Source organism: Falco biarmicus, chromosome 10 (assembly GCF_023638135.1).
Source record: "Falco biarmicus isolate bFalBia1 chromosome 10, bFalBia1.pri, whole genome shotgun sequence".
In the NCBI taxonomy this organism is placed as follows: domain Eukaryota; kingdom Metazoa; phylum Chordata; class Aves; order Falconiformes; family Falconidae; genus Falco; species Falco biarmicus.
The window spans coordinates 28999868-29018490 of NC_079297.1; the positions used below are offsets into that span (position 1 = coordinate 28999868).

The 18623-nt window shown below is 38.9% G+C and overlaps 2 protein-coding genes across 19 annotated transcripts in view; both read left to right on the plus strand.

The window, feature by feature from the left end:
- The window catches only part of IRAG1 (inositol 1,4,5-triphosphate receptor associated 1), a 79699-nt gene extending 72251 nt beyond the window's left edge, over positions 1 to 7448 (plus strand). For 14 of the 15 annotated variants that reach the window (XM_056354662.1, XM_056354673.1, XM_056354674.1 and 11 more), the window contains 3 exons: positions 1569 to 1688; positions 2592 to 2723; positions 4033 to 7448. In XM_056354662.1, coding sequence (XP_056210637.1) covers positions 1569 to 1688; positions 2592 to 2723; positions 4033 to 4276 — 496 coding nt within the window. In that variant the 3' untranslated portion in view covers positions 4277 to 7448. The remainder of the gene's footprint in view (positions 1 to 1568; positions 1689 to 2591; positions 2724 to 4032) is intronic. The other variant, XM_056354668.1, reaches the window with a different exon arrangement.
- Positions 7449 to 10438: 2990 nt separating this feature from the next.
- The window catches only part of LYVE1 (lymphatic vessel endothelial hyaluronan receptor 1), a 29191-nt gene continuing 21006 nt past the window's right edge, over positions 10439 to 18623 (plus strand). For all 4 annotated transcript variants that reach the window (XR_008824369.1, XR_008824370.1, XR_008824371.1 and 1 more), the window contains exons 1-3: positions 10439 to 10721; positions 16559 to 16718; positions 16825 to 16964. Coding sequence is in view for 1 of the 4 variants with exons in the window: in XM_056354678.1 (XP_056210653.1) it covers positions 10640 to 10721; positions 16559 to 16718; positions 16825 to 16964 (382 nt within the window). In the remaining 3 variants the exon portion in view is untranslated. The remainder of the gene's footprint in view (positions 10722 to 16558; positions 16719 to 16824; positions 16965 to 18623) is intronic.

The window sequence follows — 18623 nt, forward strand, 5'->3', positions numbered from 1 at the left end:
CAGCCTAAAAAGGAAAATAAAAAAAAAAATCAGGCACTTTTTCAAATACTTATCTCTTTCAGGAAATGTTGCACATTCTAAGGAAGTTGCTTGCTGATGTTTCAGAAGTAAAACTTAGTAAAACATCACATTGATTTTTGTAGTCTTTACTGCTACTACTGCTACTTTGACCGTTTAGGCTGTTTACAATATTACAATAAAATATCTGCAATACTCATTTAAATTAAAGTTTGTTAGGGTGCTTTAAACATGCAAATTAAAAGCTTTAAATTATGTAGAAGTCAGTACCAAATACTGAACTCCAGGTCTTTTAGATTAGTGCTGAGGCAGGAAAAAAATTATCTAATATCTTTTGTTTTATCTCTGTGCTTTACTAAGAATGAAAATATGCAACAATTGGGAAAACAAAAATGGTGAACTATGGACTAGTTGTTACAATTGAACAGAATTCTGTAAGATTTAGACCATCTTTTGAAACTGTACAGAAATCCTAGAGGAAAAAAGAAAACCCAACAAAAAAACCCTCCCTTACCAATATTAGTTACTGGATCTTAAAAAAAGCAAATCACGTTATCAAGTAACAGAACTTGACATCCAAGTTTGAGCATAAGTACGTATGCATGGGCCAGCTGCTGTAATAGTGTAAAATTACATCGTTCAGCAGGGTTTGGTATATTTAAGCACTTCAGGCTTATATTCATGATTTCTTTAAAATCCAAGTGAAAATTATGTCTACTGTTAATACGACTTCTTGAGAGAAAATTCATTGCCCACAAATAGTGTCAGTCAGGATGAATTATTCTGCCATTTATTTTAGAGCCAGAAAAATAAAGCTTACAAAAGGGTTTGGTTCTAGAAGTTGAACTGTTGAGCTAATTAAACCTTCAGTTTCATAGATTTGCTAAGTCATGTCTGAATCACTTAAACTCTTTGTCCCAGACTTAAATAAATAAGGACAGGTGAGCACTGCAGAGAGCAATATACAGTGGCTTATCCTTAGTCTAAATGCTCAAAGTTTTTACTGAAGTTTTAGTGACAAAAGCTGTGTATGTGTTTGTATTTTTTTCAATCTGTCCGTCAGTTCAGCATATAAAGTCAGCAGAGGGGATTAAAGACAAATAAGAAAAATGTTTTGTTAAATAAGTAGGGTTTATTATTACTATTATTTTCCTCTGATGTTGCAGGTTACAATTTCTAAGGTGATTTTTAGAAAGTTAAGGAAAATTTTTCCAGAACAGCAAATAAATACCACGGATAAGCCATGAAACAGATGGGGGGGGGCGGGGGTTGGCTTTTTTTTTTAAGAAGAAATAAAATGCAAGTTTTAATACCTTAGAAACATATCAAGTACTGTTCTTAAATTAGAACATTTTGAAACTAAAATTTTGCTTAGTGTTTATTTCTTCTCTTTTGAAAGACATTTCATTTCTTCAATGTACATTAAAGAAGAAAAATCAGGATTCACAAAATGGTGTGTGATTGTTCTTGTTTTCAGTAGTATACTCCAAATACAGTACATTTCAGTGGTGTTATTTTCTATTTGTCTGTTTCTTTTGTCTTCTTGGCAGTGGAAAGACTAATGGAGAGCCTGACTGTGACACCTCTACTTCTGTTCTGACACAGAGTGGGTTGGAAGAGATCAATCCTGAAACAAAAGCCAAGATAGAAGAGGAAGCATATAACAAAGGGTGGGAATATTTTGTGTGAACTAGATCTGTAAATTTGTGCTACCAGATGAGGACGTATGTTTTTATAATGTAATTTTAAATGAAAAATGAGTGACATAACTGGTATGAGCTCCTAGAAGATGGTCATAATGTAAGCAATGTGGGAAGCAATGTGCGTGAGCTTCACTTACTGTGTTTGCATTGTAGCTGTTCACTTTCATCCTTTATTAATGTTAGCTAAAATGTGGCAGAGCCGTTATACCAGAGATTCTGAGTTGGCTGGGGTGTACTTACGTCAATAGTGTTCAGCTTCATGATAGGATAATCCAAGACAACTTTCTAAAACGTTTATTTTTAAAAGTGTGTGTGGAAATGAGTAAAGAGTATCAACGCTTGCAGTAAACTCATTTGTTTGTGTCACAAAGCACTTTACCAGCATGTTTTGGGCAATTAACAGCTTTGGGATTTATTTCTTAATGTCAAGCAAAGAACTTTTTACAAAGTGGGACAAAAATTTTGATTCTCTCCTGCAGAATCCAACAAGCCATCTGTCTTTTGCATTGATTTGCATTTGTTCTCCGGGGGAAAAAAAAAACTACAGGGTGTTCAAAATGTTTGAAAAATAATAGAGAAATACCTACCAACACTTTTAAAATAGATGACAGTTGTGCTGTGCTGAGGGCTATGACTTCTTTTTCAAGATTATAAGTTTGGTAACAGAGCTAATGTAATCCGCTGTTAAGGAAGAGTGGCTGTCTGTATGCCATACTCGTGGTCTTTAGTTAATTATTACTCTTGTCCAAGTGATGCAACACTACTACTTGTGTTTTATTGCATGTAACTAAACATAAAGCTAATTTTTCATTATATAAGAACAGGCTTATACAGCATACTAGACTAAGAAAAATGTTTTGTGTGTTAAAGCTATCAGGAAGGCTTGAAGAAAACCAAAGAACTTCAGGAACTGAAGGAAGAAGATGAAGAGACACCCAAAGAAAGTCATGATGAACATGAAGAAAGTGAAAATGAAGATGAGATAAAAAACCTGAAAAGCAGGTGAGACAGTGGTGTAATTTGTCTGTACAAGAGGAGGCACTTTTTTCTATTTGTAGTACCCAACCAAGTGTTTTATACTATTATCTTGATGTATTTTCTTCCAAATTAGGGAAGCATATTTGAAATTAACAGTATTTTCACAGAAAGACATATTCTGAGATAATATATTGCAAAATGCAAAACTTTTCATTTCAGTATTTCAACTAAAATTGTATGTTGACATCAAGATGCTTCATCTTGATGGGATTTGGTTTTGATCTGAGGTAAAAAATATCCACAAAAGTTCTTTACATGCCAGAATATATCTCTCAGTAGGCATGCATTGTCTCATGAAAGCTGTAATTGAGGAATCTGATGCCCATAGTTGTGTCATATGTCATTCCCAAAGGGTCTTCACAGGTGAGTGTTTCCATACATCTGCAAAGTGAACGCACAGTAAGACAAGCTCCTCAGCTATGTTGGACTTGCTCTGACTTGGACAGGCAGGTTCTTGCTCCCTCTGGAAGCTTTGTAGATGCAGCAGAACAGCGCTGTGCTGGATGGAGTTCGTGCCTTTCAGCAGAGTGACAGATTTATTGCATTCATCTGTACCCAGTGCTCTTTGTCTATACTGGGGACTTCTGAACCATCTGCTTATTGTCTTACCTGAAGCATATGATGCCTAACTGGAAAACTTTTTTGACATTTTCAACTTTTCTTAGAGTTAATTATTGACTCTTCTTGGTGGTTCTACCACCCAAGTCAATGTACCTGCAGTTTTCTGCATTTTAAAGGCAAAGAGAATTTTGCATTAGAGAGAAATTGAACGCTGGCCAAAGCAAGTAATATGTTCCAATCCCAAGCTAAGGTAGGGTCCAAACCTGATCCAGAAGAATCTGTTTCCATACCATAACCATTATGGTTATAAACATCTGTTAATATGAGATTTCAGCCGTGTTCAGAAGGACAGTCAACTCACTAGTCATTAAACTCTTAGGAAGAAACGTTTACAACACATTCTAATGCTTAGTTCAGTTGAGCAACCTGTGAATAGTGCAGAATTTTACATCTTATCATGCTCTGAGATTTGCCAGTTGACAGGTGGGAGAAATAGAATTCAAGTTTAGAGTCTTCAGCCGTGCTGCGAACATCATCCATATCTGAATGTACAGCTCTTCTTGGGAGAAGAGTCTGATTCTTCTTTGACAGGGTGTTTGTATTTGGAAAAAAGATGGTGCACCATACATCTATGAAACTTCTCAAATTGAAAAGCTTAAGATAATAAATTTGCATACGATTAATATATAACAGTTTTCTTTTAATTTTACAGCAGACTTGAAGTCATCATTAATTATTTACATATACTGTACCCCAAGCTGTGTAAACACTGGAACGTGGTATGGCTTGTAGTGGCTGCGATAATAATTTTTGCTGTGGTGTTGGGAATCTACCATTCATACAACTCCTGTGATGAAAAATCAGAGGGACCTGAAGGGAAGGCCAGCTGTTCTACTGCCCATCAGTATTCCTGGTGGAACTCAGGATTTCAACATGAGCAACGCACTGAACAATAAAGGAACAGCCATGTATTTATGGTACCTGAGCAAGTATGCATATTAGACCACTGTTGTTCAAGGCAGTGCTTAGTCATCCTTACGGCTGTTAAGTGTGATCTGTTAGACAAATTAGTTACTCCACACCATCAGGTTTGGGGATACATTGTGAACATACCTTGCCAAAATGCCAAAATCTGATGAATAATGCTAAATGTCCTCTCATTGTAAATGACTGATACAAAGTAATACTGAATCATTATGAGGTTGTGGCAGTAATCAGCAACCAGCAAGACTTTGAAAAGAATGATTTGCACGGGACATTGACATCTCTGCTATGCTTTTGACAGAAATTATTAAAACTGCATTTGCAGTTACTGCTTTACTTAGCATTTCCTGAATTTATTGGTGGTTGTTGGAAGTACTAATGGCATTTAAGTCATTTCGGTTTTAAGTCTAATTAATTTCCTTATTCATGATTATTGGGTGGAAATAGAAGTTCTTCTATAGAAGGTTATAATTACATTATCAGACCAAATGACTTGCTGATAAAGTAATTTTATAAGAGGAATTATCCATATCATTATTTAAATGGAATACTAAGTACATGCATAAATGTGTTTTATGATATACTTTAAGAAGGGGACCACCACTTGTTTTTTTTAAATGGGATACACAACAAAACCTAAAATGAGGTCTAAGTGGCACAGCTGATATTGTCAAATATATCTGGAAACTTTGGGTATATCAAAGGGGCATACTTTGCAACAAATTTGTGTATGCCACTCCACTCAGAGCTAATACTGGTTACAGCAAAACGTAGTTGCTGTCTGGAAAATTAGATGTGTTGCCTAAGCCCAAAATACAGCAGTCTTGGATGTGGAAAGCAATCTTCAATTTTTTATTTTTTATTTTTTTTAATTTAAATAAAGAAGTCCTCAAACCTCTGTATACAGTTGATCACACTAAGCGGACTCTGCTCTACTACTGCTAGTACTGGAAATAGATATACTTTGAGATCTGCAGGAGGAACACAGTTTTGCACACAGCCAAAACCCAGCCAATGCGTAGATGAATCAGGATGAAAGCAGGCTTTAAAGAGGTCACTGCATGTTTTTAGTAGTTCATTTTCAGAATCTGATGTCAAGTATATAACTACTCTGATATACTTCTAAAGCTAAACTATCAGGTCATGGTAGATTAATCTTTTGCCCAGAATTTTCAACAGTTCTGCCTGTTTGGGAGTTGTGAGTTCTTAGACATGTGAATTCTTAGAATGTGAAAGCCTGAAATTTTTAGGCAAGCAATTTCAAAATGGTTAAGCCATTACCTGTAAAAAACAGCACCACCTAGGGCTAAGACCAAAATGCTTGTCACTTAAGGTATACCACAGGTACCTGCTGAACATTACTTCTGATTGAAGATGAACTATGTTTGTCTTTCCATAGCTATATCCTTGAATCTAACCACAATATCAAAATCTGTGTGACACTTGATTGCACTTGTGTCTTGCATTCTTCTGGCATTTTCTGACTGATTAACAGGTCTGTTTACCATCTGAAGGATGAGTGTGTTATGAAGTACTGTAATTTCAGTTCAGATGCAGTTAGTATTGTCTTGTTTTCTTTTGGTGTAAACACTGAACCTCAAACTATCTATCAAAGCAAACAGATTTACTAACTCAGTCAGAAATTTAATTCACATACCTGGCACTAGTAACAAATATCCTGATGGTGAATTTTGTTTGTTACATCTTTAGCCACATGTTTCTTAAGAGACAATTATATGGAGGGGGGGAGGAAAAAAGCACTACCACTTTTTTTGGGTGGGATAGGGGTGGGGAAGTCTATAAGAAATTGGGAGATTTGTTTTTTTTATTTTAAAGTATGTATTGTTGAGGAATAGTGTGCTTAAGGATGTTCAAAAAGGATAATGGGGAAGTGTCATTCGGTCTAAAATTGTAATTGGTAAAGAATAAGACAGATGAAGGTTTCTTGCAAATTACTTGGTATCTGTTTGGCTCAGTTAGAATTTCTGACTATGAAGAACTCCTGTGACATTTCACATGCTTTCAGTATTTGAAGAAACTTGTCAGTTGCTCTTTGAATACTCCTTTATTAAAATCAGCTACTTTAACTTAATATTCTTTACAAATAGTGTTGGTAACTTAAAAAGGCAATAAAAATTGAAGGTAAATCAATCTGCAGATTCAGAATGCTCTATGCCAAAAAATATGGCACATATTTGATTATGTGATTGTGGAAATGTTGGGCTGCACTGAGGAAAAACAATTAACAGTGCCTATAATCAAACTAATTCACTCCTTACATCTGCTCTGATGTGGGTCCAACACCTTATTTTAAGTACATGTAGGAGGTTGTTGATATCAGTAGGACTCTTGAAATGCTTAACGTTAAGCATGTGCTAAGTTGGGTTTTTTTTTTGTCAGTGGATGAATGAGGCCTCCATCCTCTCTCAGAATTCAGCACACTGGCTTTTTGTGGACTTAGTGCACAAGGGCAAATTTCTGTAAGTAGTTGTACTGATTTGAACTGAACCACTTGCATGTCTAAGGCAAGTATAATTTAACCTCAAATATATTAATTGTTGTGAGGAATGGACTGAAAGAGGCAAGAGATTTTAATGGAGATGAAAAAATTAAGATAAAGTTTATTTTTTAAAAAACTGTTGTTCTTTTTATAACTACTTTGAGCAAACTATCCACTAAAAATAATGAACCACAATGACTAACAGCACATTAAATATTTTTGCTTATATTTTTCAGTTAGTCAATGAAGACACCGTTTTTTAATAGGAAACTAGATTGAGCTCAAAAACTATTCTAAATGTAACTTTATCTGTTGGATATTAGTTTGCTTTATCTGGAAAAAAAACACAGCAACTTCTGTGTTCAAAGATCACATCAGCTAACAGGAAGTAGAACTATTATTTATGCAATTAACACTGAAATAGTTTTCTTGAGGTGCAATATTTTTTTTCTGCTTTAACAAGACACGTTTATTGTTTTTCCTGCACAGCACAGATGTTTCTAGTAAAAGGAATTTTAAAAGGTCACTATTTTTGTGTATCATATTTAATTTTGTAATATTGTAAGATTTTGCACAAGTGTGCTGGTATTGTACTGTATAGTATCACATACTTGAGTTTTGAAATAAAAGTATGGTTTCAAAGTCCTCAGTGTTGCTACCTTAAAGATTTGTTTTTTACATGCGCTCTGTCTGCATATTAATGGGTATGTTCTTATAAAATACATACTGCCTTGTCGTATAGATAATGGATAATGTAGTGCCATGTTACATATACCAAAGACCTTGTTCTTAGTCTTTCAGTTCCTCAGGAAAATTATGTAGAAGCCACAAGCAAAGTCCTGTTTCAATAGAGAAAGTGTTTGCAAGCAGGGTCATCCCTGTCATACCCTAGAAACAAGATGTGAGAGGAAACTGAAATATCCTGAAGAGAGTTTAACTTGTGCTTCAGAGGGAGGCTGCCTGTCACCGAGGAGGTTGAACATGGAAAGAGACAAGGGAAATCTGTAACCAAAGCAGACTGAGTGAAAGGTTAGGACTCTTTATTTGCTTTGTGTTCTTGTAGGCTTGGGAGGTCTGGGAAGCCTGGGCTTTGTGGAGAGCTGAACTTCTAGACCAGCGGGAGGGAGGCAATGCTCAGTTTTCATAAAGAACAGAAATGTCACTTCTGAATCTCTAGTGGTCTGTGTCAGGGAGAAAAACTTTGGGACAGCGACAACCTTGAAAGGAATTACTGTTACCAGGAAAAAAACCTGATATTTATATTTTCAACATAAACTTTTTTTTTTTCCACTTGTTTCCTCTCCTGTTTTTCAGGCTTCAGGGTTCCTTTAGAAATGATTGTAGAGAACAGCTAAGTCTGTTCTCCCATATCGAAGGTTTTCTGTTCAGCAATCCTCACTAGCATTTAAAAATATGCTGGCATGAGATGCTGGAAACTTTCCTTATATGTTTCTATAAGAATTTAGTTCAAATGCTAATTAAACATTCAGTATAAAGCTGCTTTTTCTTCACCACCCAAATTATGATGAAGACCCACAAACAGGTTAAAGACCTTTTATACTGTTACAGCCCAGGTAAGTGATCTTCCACACAGTTTTATAACAGCTGAAATATAAAAAATAAGAAACTGACAAAAAAAAAGGTTATTTCAGTCTCACATCATCATTCTAAAATTCTTTTCTCCCTCTCCTAATCTGTAGTTTGCTCTTACAGAACCATGTGAAGGAGCTTGTATTTTTGTTTGGTGTTACAAAGGTGTTTATCTCATTTTTCCAGCTAAAAATCAATAACATGAACAGAGTTTGACTAAAGGAACTTCGCCACGGTGAGGATAATAATAAAAAAAAAAATGTTAAAACTTGGAAGGACAATTAGCATGCAATTTTAAAATGTAGAAACCCAGCTTTTTATTAGTTTGCATGCTAGGAAATACGTAGCAGTTCAAGGTAAGCATGGAGATGATAAGATTTTGTTTGACGTTCTCTGTTTTACAGCCATAGTCTACTAGTCCATGAGAGACCTACAGAATAACTTAGTAGTTTCTGCTCCTACATTGTAAATGCAAGTGAATCCATTTAGAACTTGCCTCAGTGACAGTAAGTCTGATTTCAGTATTTCAGATTGCCGTTAGTTTGTAGAGGCAGGTGAATACAACACAATGAAGAATTGAATAGAGATTGGAGCAAGAAATTTGGCTTAAGATATCAAGGAGCTCTAACAACATGCAGTTCCAAACCACAGCCCAAACACAACTCAGTTTTCATTTCTTCATTGCTAGTTGAGACATCATTTCATTAAGCCACAACATTCTCCACTCAGCCTTGTAGATGCCTGTGTTACAGTATACCCATAACCATGGTATATGCTGCTGTAAAAGATAGGGCCTGTGCCCAGATAAAAGTTAATACTATCTTAATATATTAAGTGGGCATTTTCTACAATCCAAACTGCAGTTAAAGCTTGTGTTTACAGGACCTTTAAAACAGCCTGGGGATGCAGGACATCTAAAAGTTTACTGAATCACAAAGTAAACATGATGTAACAAAATCATCCTGATGCAAAAAAAAAGGCTCATACCATTCTGAATCGTATAAGCAGGTAAAGTAATTTATTAATCAGCATTTGGCATTGGCAAGGCCCCAGCTAGACAGAAACAGTGAGCAAGCTGGGGTTTCTTAGCTGAAAGAAAAGTGGGAGCAGAGGCATGACTCTAAATACATCGCTGCAAAATGTAAGGGAATGAACTATTTTCCATGTCCATTTCCAACAGGAGAAGAAGCGGTAAATTTACAGCACCATATGGGTAAGTCAGTTTAGACTAGGTAATACCTTTTAACAGTAAAGGACAGCAAAACTGGAATAGAGTGTTTGAGGAAATTGAGGAAACGTTAGGAATTTGTCCCTGGAAGTCTTTAAGAACAGGTTAGGCAAACATCTGTCAGGAATAACATAAATACAGCTGATCCTACAGACAGTAAAGGGAACTAGCTGATCTCTTGAACTCCATTCCTGCTCTCTGTGTGTTGGAATCGGGGTGGGGGGGGTGAGGTGGATTTCTTTGCTAAGACTTCCTGCAAGTTTTCTAAGTTACAGCCATGAGGATCCATCTGTGTTTTGAATCAGACTATTGGAATCACTGTTTGTTGGAACTTCATAAACAGCAGCAGTGAAGGGACTGGCTCCCACCTCTGTCCCTACAGTTTGACAAGAATTCCCATTTTACAGTAGTGTATCTACAAATCTGTTCAAAACTAGGTATCATATTATCTCTGTGTTATGGTACCTATTTTTGCATTGGAACTCTAAGGCAAAGGAAGGTTAAAGTGCTACATCAAGACAAATAGGATAGTGGAGAATGGATGCCCTTCCAATTAAAAAAAACCAAACAAACAAACGCCTGGTATGCTGTGATACAATAGAGAATTCATTTTATTTACCAGATGAATAGACAAAATGAGTGATGAGCTGTTAATCAGTAAAACAGGAAAAAATAGGAAAGGAAAAACTTCTTTCAAAGTGCTTACTGACTTAGCAGTCTAAGTCTTATCTCCCTTCCTCAGCTGTGTTTTCTGAGTCAGCAGTAGTTAAATTTTCCAGCAAGCCCTACATGAAAGAAAGTGTAAAGGGTAATCAGGGATTTCCAGTCAGTGACCCCACCTTTGAGTGGGACAGTCCACACATTTGCTCTGACATTCTTTCTATGAAGCAGCAGTGACAGCTGCAATTGCTTTCAAGGAGTCATCTCAAAGGTGGTCTGACAGTATCCAATACCTTAACTGTTCTGAGCACAGGAGACAAAACACCTTGAATTTCTTAATTTTCCAAGTTGGTGACAATGGCAACTTATTTTGGAGTTACCTCAGCAGTTTTTTTCATCTGGGCTATGACATTCATGGCTCAAAATTACTTTATAGCAGGTATGTAACATTCCACTTTTTCGAGTCTCCTAGTTGAACAGTAAAGTACTTGAAAAAAGTAGCTAGATTTGCAAATAAAAATGGGGGGAAGGGAGCGTGTGTGTATGTGTTTCTGGCATCGGAAACCACAGGGTTTTCGAATACAGTGCAATGAAAACTACCGTAACATATAGAGAAATTTTAATTGGTAGGCTAATTTAATTACTGTCTAAATGCTGTAGCATTATTGTCTAAATGCTACAGAACTGCTTGCTTTAAAGATTTGGTATTGCATTTAGGATTAATTTCAGCTCTATTGAAATGTGATTTTATTTTGTATTATTTAAAATACCACCGCAAAGAGTTTTGCACAATCCTCAGAGAGCAAAACATGCATGAAACCAGTTTTGTGTGTTTGTGAAAAAATGGTGTCTTTCATGCAAAGTGTTTTGCTCTGATTTGGCAATATCCTGACACTGTCTTGATTTGCAGCATTGAAGGAAATGTGTGGCAGGGATATCACAGTTCATCTCCAAGGCAATACAGTGCAAAATTTCCTATTTTGTGTAAACTCTCTGTTCAATTGTCAACGTAAACTTTATCACACAGTTCTTCAATAACCCTCCTCCCTCAATCATTATTTTATTAACCTTTTTTCAATGAGTCTCATAATACCCCTTTCTTCTTCATGTTAGTGAAATTTGAATGTCTTCACCTTCACATTCCATAATTAACTTGACGCTATCTATTCTAACTGCAGTAGCCACTAGAGTGCCTGCAGATACTCAGTGCATACCAGATGTTTCACTGTAATTTGCAACGAGTAATTGCTTGGTCTACCTATGTAAAATAATGTACACCATTGTTGTAGACAATTGATTTTCTTATCTACTGAAAAGCTTCTGGAGCAAACCAGGACTGAGTGAATTAGATACTCAATTCAAATTCCTATTAAATCCTATTAAATTCCTATTTAAGGAAATCCTATTTAAATTCCACAGGATTGGAGTACCTAACAACAGTAGTCTCATCCAACAATCCCAACCACTGAATAATTTTCACTGGGGAAATGGAGAGCTTGAGTCTTCAGACTATTCCTTCCAGCTGTTAGGACCCTCCCTTAGTTCCCCTCCAAGTCTCCCTTGAGGGTACTCATGCACCCTCTGCTTACTGGTCCCAGGGCTCCAGTTCAGCTCAGGGCTGATCTCCAGCTGTGCCTTTGAGCTGTCTTGTAGCATGCCCTGTTGCCTCCAGTAGTGAATTACTGCCTGAGCTTCACGGATGGACTCTGGGCTTAGGTTGTAGGTAGCCTTCTCTCCAGGTGTTACATGTAACACCATCTTCTGCTGTTCCCAATGGAACTTTCTGGATGAACCCTGCATCTGATTCATTGCCTTGCTGCCTCTGGGGCTGCCAGTGAAACCTGCCACTGTCACCACTGTGGTCCTGTTCACATGCTGTGGGACTGTGTCCTGGTCAGTAAGGGCACTGTCCTACCTGTGCTGCGGTCACCCTCAAGTCCTGGCTCCTCTTTCCTTGTGAAACAGCCTCAAGAAGCAAGAAGAGAACCCAATGAACTGATATCCTGTAGCTTACAAAAATTGAACTGTTTTCTTCTTGTCATATGACAATTCTGTCTTGTTGTGAGATTCTTCTAAGTCTTTCCACCTTTCTCAGTAAAACCAATTTTTCACATGACCAGAATACTGAGAAGAATGTCCCATTATTAGTAAGTTAACAAAATATAGCAATGCTTGAAGTACAGCTATGTGCAGCTGGTGGACCAAAAAGGGTAATATGCTTCTAAAGGAGTAGTCTGTCTCCTGTACCAACCCAGCCATCTTTAGGACATAGTTCAGAAGTGATTTAGGAAGTGATGAAAAGACCTGAAGAGGCTACTGTTCTCTTCCTGGATTTCTTCCTCACTCTGTAAAACCATCTGGAATTTAGACTGAAGCTGATAACTTTTCCAAAAAGTTTCTTTCACTTCACCGTGTATTTTTAAAAGGCTTAGCAAAATCTAACATACAACTTCGGTCCATGTCCTACTGTCACTTATCACTTAATTTTCTGGTACTGAGGGTTTATATTATGCTATGTATCTATCGTGCAATTCTCATACAAAAATATTTGTCCTGTAATTGAATGACTAAAGACTGTAACAGTTTACAAGTATCCAGGCAACTTTGGAAGGCTTCAGGAAATTCCGTTCAGTCAGCTGCTCAGCTTTATTTGAATTTTGTAAAGTTGGTCATTGAGAAACTTCCACTCTCAACATCACATTTTTTAAAACTTGTGTTAGCTCAAATTAAAGATAGGAAAATAATGTACTAAGTAAGAAATAAGAGTAAGAGTGAAGTCTGAGCATAACAAGTAGTAAGGGGAGAAAGGAATTAGGCATAAGCTCTAGAGGAGGAGTGGGGTCTTGAAAAGTGAGAAAGAGGAATTAAGGATGTGCCTCAGCAGCTGCGACAGGGAGTTATTCAGGAAACCGGGAATGATTCTCAAGAGGACTGGGAGAGTTGCCTGTTAGCAAAAAGCAACCTGGCATAACTTGAGGCTGTTTCCTCTTGTCCTGTCGCTTGTTACCTGGGAGAAGAGACCGACCCCCACCCGCCTACAGCCCCTGTTGGGAGATGCAGGGAGTGATAAGGTCCCCCCTGAACATCCTCCTCTCTGGGCTAAACACCCCCAGTTCCCTCAGCTGTTCCTCATAAGAGCTGGGCTCCAGACCCTTCACCAGCTTCACTGCCCTTCTCTGGACACACTGCAGCCCCTCTACGTCCCTCTTGGAGTGAGGGGCCCAAAGCTGAACATGGGATTCGAGGTGCGGCCTCACCAGTACAGGGGGACGATCACTGCCCTTGTCCTGCTGGCCACGCTGTTTCATATAGTGAAAGCCAGGATGCTGTTGGTCTTCTTGGCCACCTGGGCACACTGCTGGTCATGGCCAGCCGGCTGTCAACCAGTACCCCCAGGTCCTTTCCCACCCGGCAGCTTTCCAGCCACTCTGCCCCCAGCCTGTAGCGCTGCGTGGGGCTGGTGTGACCCAAGGGCAGGACCTGGAACTTCTCCTTGTTGAACCTCACACAATTGGCCTCACCCCATCAGTCCAGCCTGTCCAGATGCCTCTGCAGAGCCTTCCTACCCTCAAGCACAGCAACACTCTCACTCATTTCGGTGTCCTCTGCAAACTTACTGAGGGAGCACTCATTCCCCTCATCAAGGTCATGGATAAAGATATTCAACAGGACTGGCCCCAGCACTGAGCCCTGGGGAACACCACTTGTGACCAGTCACCAACTGGATTTAACTCCATCCACCACCGCTCTTTGGGCTCGGCCAGCCAGCCAGCTTTTAACCCAGCGTAGAGTACACCTGTCCCAGCCATGAGCAGCCAGTTTCTCCAGGAGACTGCAGTGGGAAACAGTGTCAAAGGCTTTACTAAGGTCCGGGTAAATAACACCCACAGCCTTTCCCTCATCCACTAGGTGGGTCTTCTTGTCATAGAAGGAGATCAGGTTCATCAAGCAGGACCTGCCTTTCTTAAACCCATGCTGGCTGGGCCTGATCCCCTAGTTGTCTTGCACATGCCACGTGATGTTGGTCAGGATGTTCTGCTCCATAACCTTCCCTGGCACCGAGGTCAGGCTGACCAGCCTATAATGCCCCAGATCCTCCTTCCTGTCTTTCTTGTAGATGGGCGTCACTTTGGCCAACCTCCCGTCTTCTGGGAGTTCCCTGGTTAGCCAGGACTGTTGATAAACGATGGAGAGTCGTTTGGTGAGCTCCTCCACCAGCTCCCTCGGTACCCTCAGGTGTGTCCCATCTGGCTCTACAGACTTGTGCATGTAACGGCTCTGAAAAGGGCCTTTGGGTTTCACTTCTGTGCTCAGGACCTTGTATGGGCATGGTTTACTTCCTCCTGGTTTTGTGGCTCTCAGTCTTCTTGGGCAGCACCCCGCTCTGTGCAATGGTCACCTTGCCCAGCAGTTTGTTGAGCTCCTCATCGTTGTGGATGGCAAGCTGCAGGTGGCAGGGGATGATGCACATCTTCTGGTCACAGGCTACATTGCCTGCCAGCTCCAGAATCTCGGCCATCAGGTACACTGGGGCACTGGCAGCCCCCTGCCCTGCGTAGTTACCCTTGTGCAGCAGCCGGTGCACCCGCTGGGAGCACGCAGGAGCTGCAGCCTGACCCGTGTTGAGCGTGACTTGGTTGGCCTGTGAAGTTCAAGTCATGCCCTTCCCTTCCTGCCCTGCTTCCCATGGGCAGACATCCCCAGCGGCTCGCTCAGTGCTAAGCTCTTGCTGCTGCAGGAAAAAGAGCAGGTGAGAGACGAGTCCAGGTCAGGGCTGGGGCAGCCGTGACTTGGCTGTGGGAACTGCTCAAGTGTCCCGGGGCTCACCTGCCATGTGACTGGGCCTGCACCATACCAGTGTTACTGGGAGGCCACAGCCTCTGCTGCTGTTGAGATAAATCCACCTAACTCAATGACTGCTCTACCAAACATTTAAGTCCAATTAAACTAAATGTAAGGATAGCAGAGATGCATCTTTTACCAGAAACCATTTTCACTAGATGCATCTTTTACCAGAGCAGGAGTGAAAAGCGTGCCTTTCTTTTAGCACTCCACGCAGGCTTAGTCATCTTTTTATCCCCTTATCACCATGGGAGTGGCTTGGCTGCTAGTTCTATCTTTTCATTCATAAAATTCAAGTTAAGTACTGTTGCTAAGAAGTCGTGGTGGATCTGCAGGCATCACTTTGTCCTGCCTTGTGAGTTTGGGGTTTCCCTATATTCTGTTGCATAGATTTTATGAACCGTTCATTAGTGTACATCCCTGGTGAGCACACAGTCTGAAAAGCATACTGAGCAAGGAAATGACACCTGTGGCTGTTTTTATCTGAAAATGTTGAAATGTTTCATTTAATATGGCAATTACAGTACGTTACTCAAAAAGAAAAAATATTTTTTCCAGTGTACGCTTCCAGTGAAATACGGAGGCAAAAGAGTAATATCCTTTCTCCTTGTCTGTATCAAATCCTGAATCCTGTCCTACGTCCTTAACACAGTCTAAGAAAGTAAAGCAGGTGTAATCAGACCTAAGCTATGTGTTTCCTGGTGCAGGTGTCAGGAATAGTGTGCCAGCTGTGGCTGTCTAAAAAAGCTGGATGAACTGCCTATGGAGGAGGAATGGGGAAAGGTGTCTTAAGTTCACCCAGTTTATCTCCTTTTTTCCTGCTGCCTGCCAAGCACTCAGTAAATTGTGCTTGACAGTGGCTGGGGGATGGAAGCACCATGCCAACCTAGGAAAAAAACAAACAAAAAAAGAGATAAGGATGAATAAGGAAGATAAAAAATGATAAAATCTTTATAGGTGTATTTTCTTATTCATTGATTAATTTAATGAAAAATTATGTATAATATGTTTGACAGAATTCATATGGGAAAGAGTGGTGTACTGACGGAATCCATGCCTCAGTGCAACTGTTAGTTTTATCATTTTAATTAAAAATAAAAAAGAAAGCTGTCTGATTACTTTTCCCATTTTGCATGAATAAGTGTGACAAATAAGAGTGTCTTTAGTAAGAAACTGACTCCAGGTAATCACTCAACTGCCAACTGTATATGCATTTAGTCTAATAACAGCCAAACCTCTTGAAATTCTAGGCTATTGTGTGAAGAGAGTATGATCCTTTTTTGAAGTATGTCTTTTTTTCTAGAAATTAGTTTTCTACTATCCTCAAGGTAGAAACTTTTATCAATCCTCAGCTGAATGTGATCTTAAATTCTTCAAAAAGAATAATTGTTAATATTTAAATACTAACCTTGAATATTTATGTTTAAATTACAGGTTCCATTCTTCCACCTTGCAGGATCGCAGGTGTAGGAATTTATCTTGAGGAGAAAGTGAATCTCTCAGAAGCAAGTAATGCATGTAATCAACTGAATCTACAATTGGCAAGTAAAACCCAAGTTGAAAAGGCTTTGAAACATGGCTTTGAAACATGCAGGTATACAACATCAGTTAGTGTCTCATTAACTTTAGTGAATGTCTTTACACACATCTGAGGCTGGTGATAAATCTAGTATTGAAAGGACTGATGCTTTTTATTGTAGCTATGGATGGGTGAAAGACGGATTTGCTGTCATTCCTCGGATAACATCCAACAGGAAGTGTGGTCAGGGCAAGGTTGGACTAGTGCTATGGTATGCTGAATCCTCCAAAACATTTATGATTTACTGCTTCAATTCCTCAGGTATGTAAGCATGACAACTACATTTTTTGTGTTTTGGTTTGGGTTTTATTATTTTCTTAATATCTGCATGAAAAACTCACAAGTGAGTGAGTTCTTGTAATTTGTTGGCCCTTCCCCTGCCTCTGGCTCCCGCCCCCCCTCCCCCCCAAGTCTTTAACATTATCAAGTTGTACTTAGCTTGGGGGGCGGGGGGAGAAAAAAATGTTCCAAGAAATACAAAAGGTCAGTTCTGTTAATCCGAATTAATAATTTGGCGCTACCATGAAAGCTCTTGAAGAAGAGTTGCTTTTACTATTCTGTAATGTTGACACAATGCTCTTTTTATGTAGGCAACTTAGGGTGTCTGTGTGTGGTATGTGGGTTTTTTGCAAAAAGACCAAAAGTGGGGTAATTTCAGGACAAGTTGAGAGTTTTTTAATAAAAGGAAAGGCACCCATTAAACTGAGATACCATAAAACTAACTAGAGTCCCAATCTATTATCAGTAAAATCAAACAGCTTCCTTTAATGTGCAGCATCCTGTGTGTAAAGACCTGTCCTTCCCCTCATTCTTGACTGTCTATTCCCAGTTCAAAGATACAACAGTAGAACTCGGACCTTGATCTTCTCAGCACAATAGATCAGTATTGCTTCTTAATGACTCCTGTGCTATTAACTAAAACCAAGTATTTAACTAGAGGCATTGTGTTCCATTAGTGTCCCATATCCATGGTTATTATGTAACTACTGACTCAGTAATTAGACCATACAGAGGTTCAGTAAATTATTTCTAATCAGTCCCTAGGCCTTGCCAATGAGTTTTAGTTAACAAGAGCAAGAGATTGCGTACAAAATCCTGAAATTTTTCAGGAAAAGTGTGTGAACAAGGGTTGGAAAGAACAGGAGAAAGATGGATATGCAAGATATGCCCATGCAAAGACACAAAGACCTAGAACCGTGTGACTGTGAACATTGGAGTTTATGAAGAGCCTGAGGATAAAGCTGTTAGGGAGAAGGCCATGCCTTCACCAGTGGGACGTTGTTCATGATCCTGGGCCATTTTAGTGAAGGAGGGCAGGTGATATGAGTAGTCGGCTTATAAAGTACCTGACTGCTGAGGAGAAAGCACCATTTAAAAATTGATTTATCACCTAACCTGTAGAATTAAAAATGACATGATGGGCTAACTTAGTTTTTTTCTCTACAGTCCCTAGCCTTAATTGATGAATGCATATTTGAATTAGTACTATGGCAACATGCTCTAAAAGAAGCTGCTGCTATTGGTATAGTTATTTCTTCTGTTCCTGTGCAACATAGTGTTTCACTGCATGAAATATGCATCATTCTGCATTCAGAAATCTTGAGTAGCTGGCTAATGCCAATAAGGTAGCAAGTAATTTTGAATTTTAGCTTTAATTAAAAAAAAATTGTACTGTTACATTATAGGAAGAAAGTTAAGCATGCTGAATGGTTAGAAAATAACTTAGAGTAATATATATTTAACATTGGCACGATTCTGCATTTCTTTATCTTAATTGCCAAATTGTTGCCTATTCTAGGCATTTCTTACCCAAAGTATTTGGCAGAAGGTCATTCTGTCAATTTTCTTTGTGCCAAAGAAATGCCAAAATTACTTGAAAACTGTAGTGGAAAGAGTAAAAAGCTCCTGCCATTTAGGTTT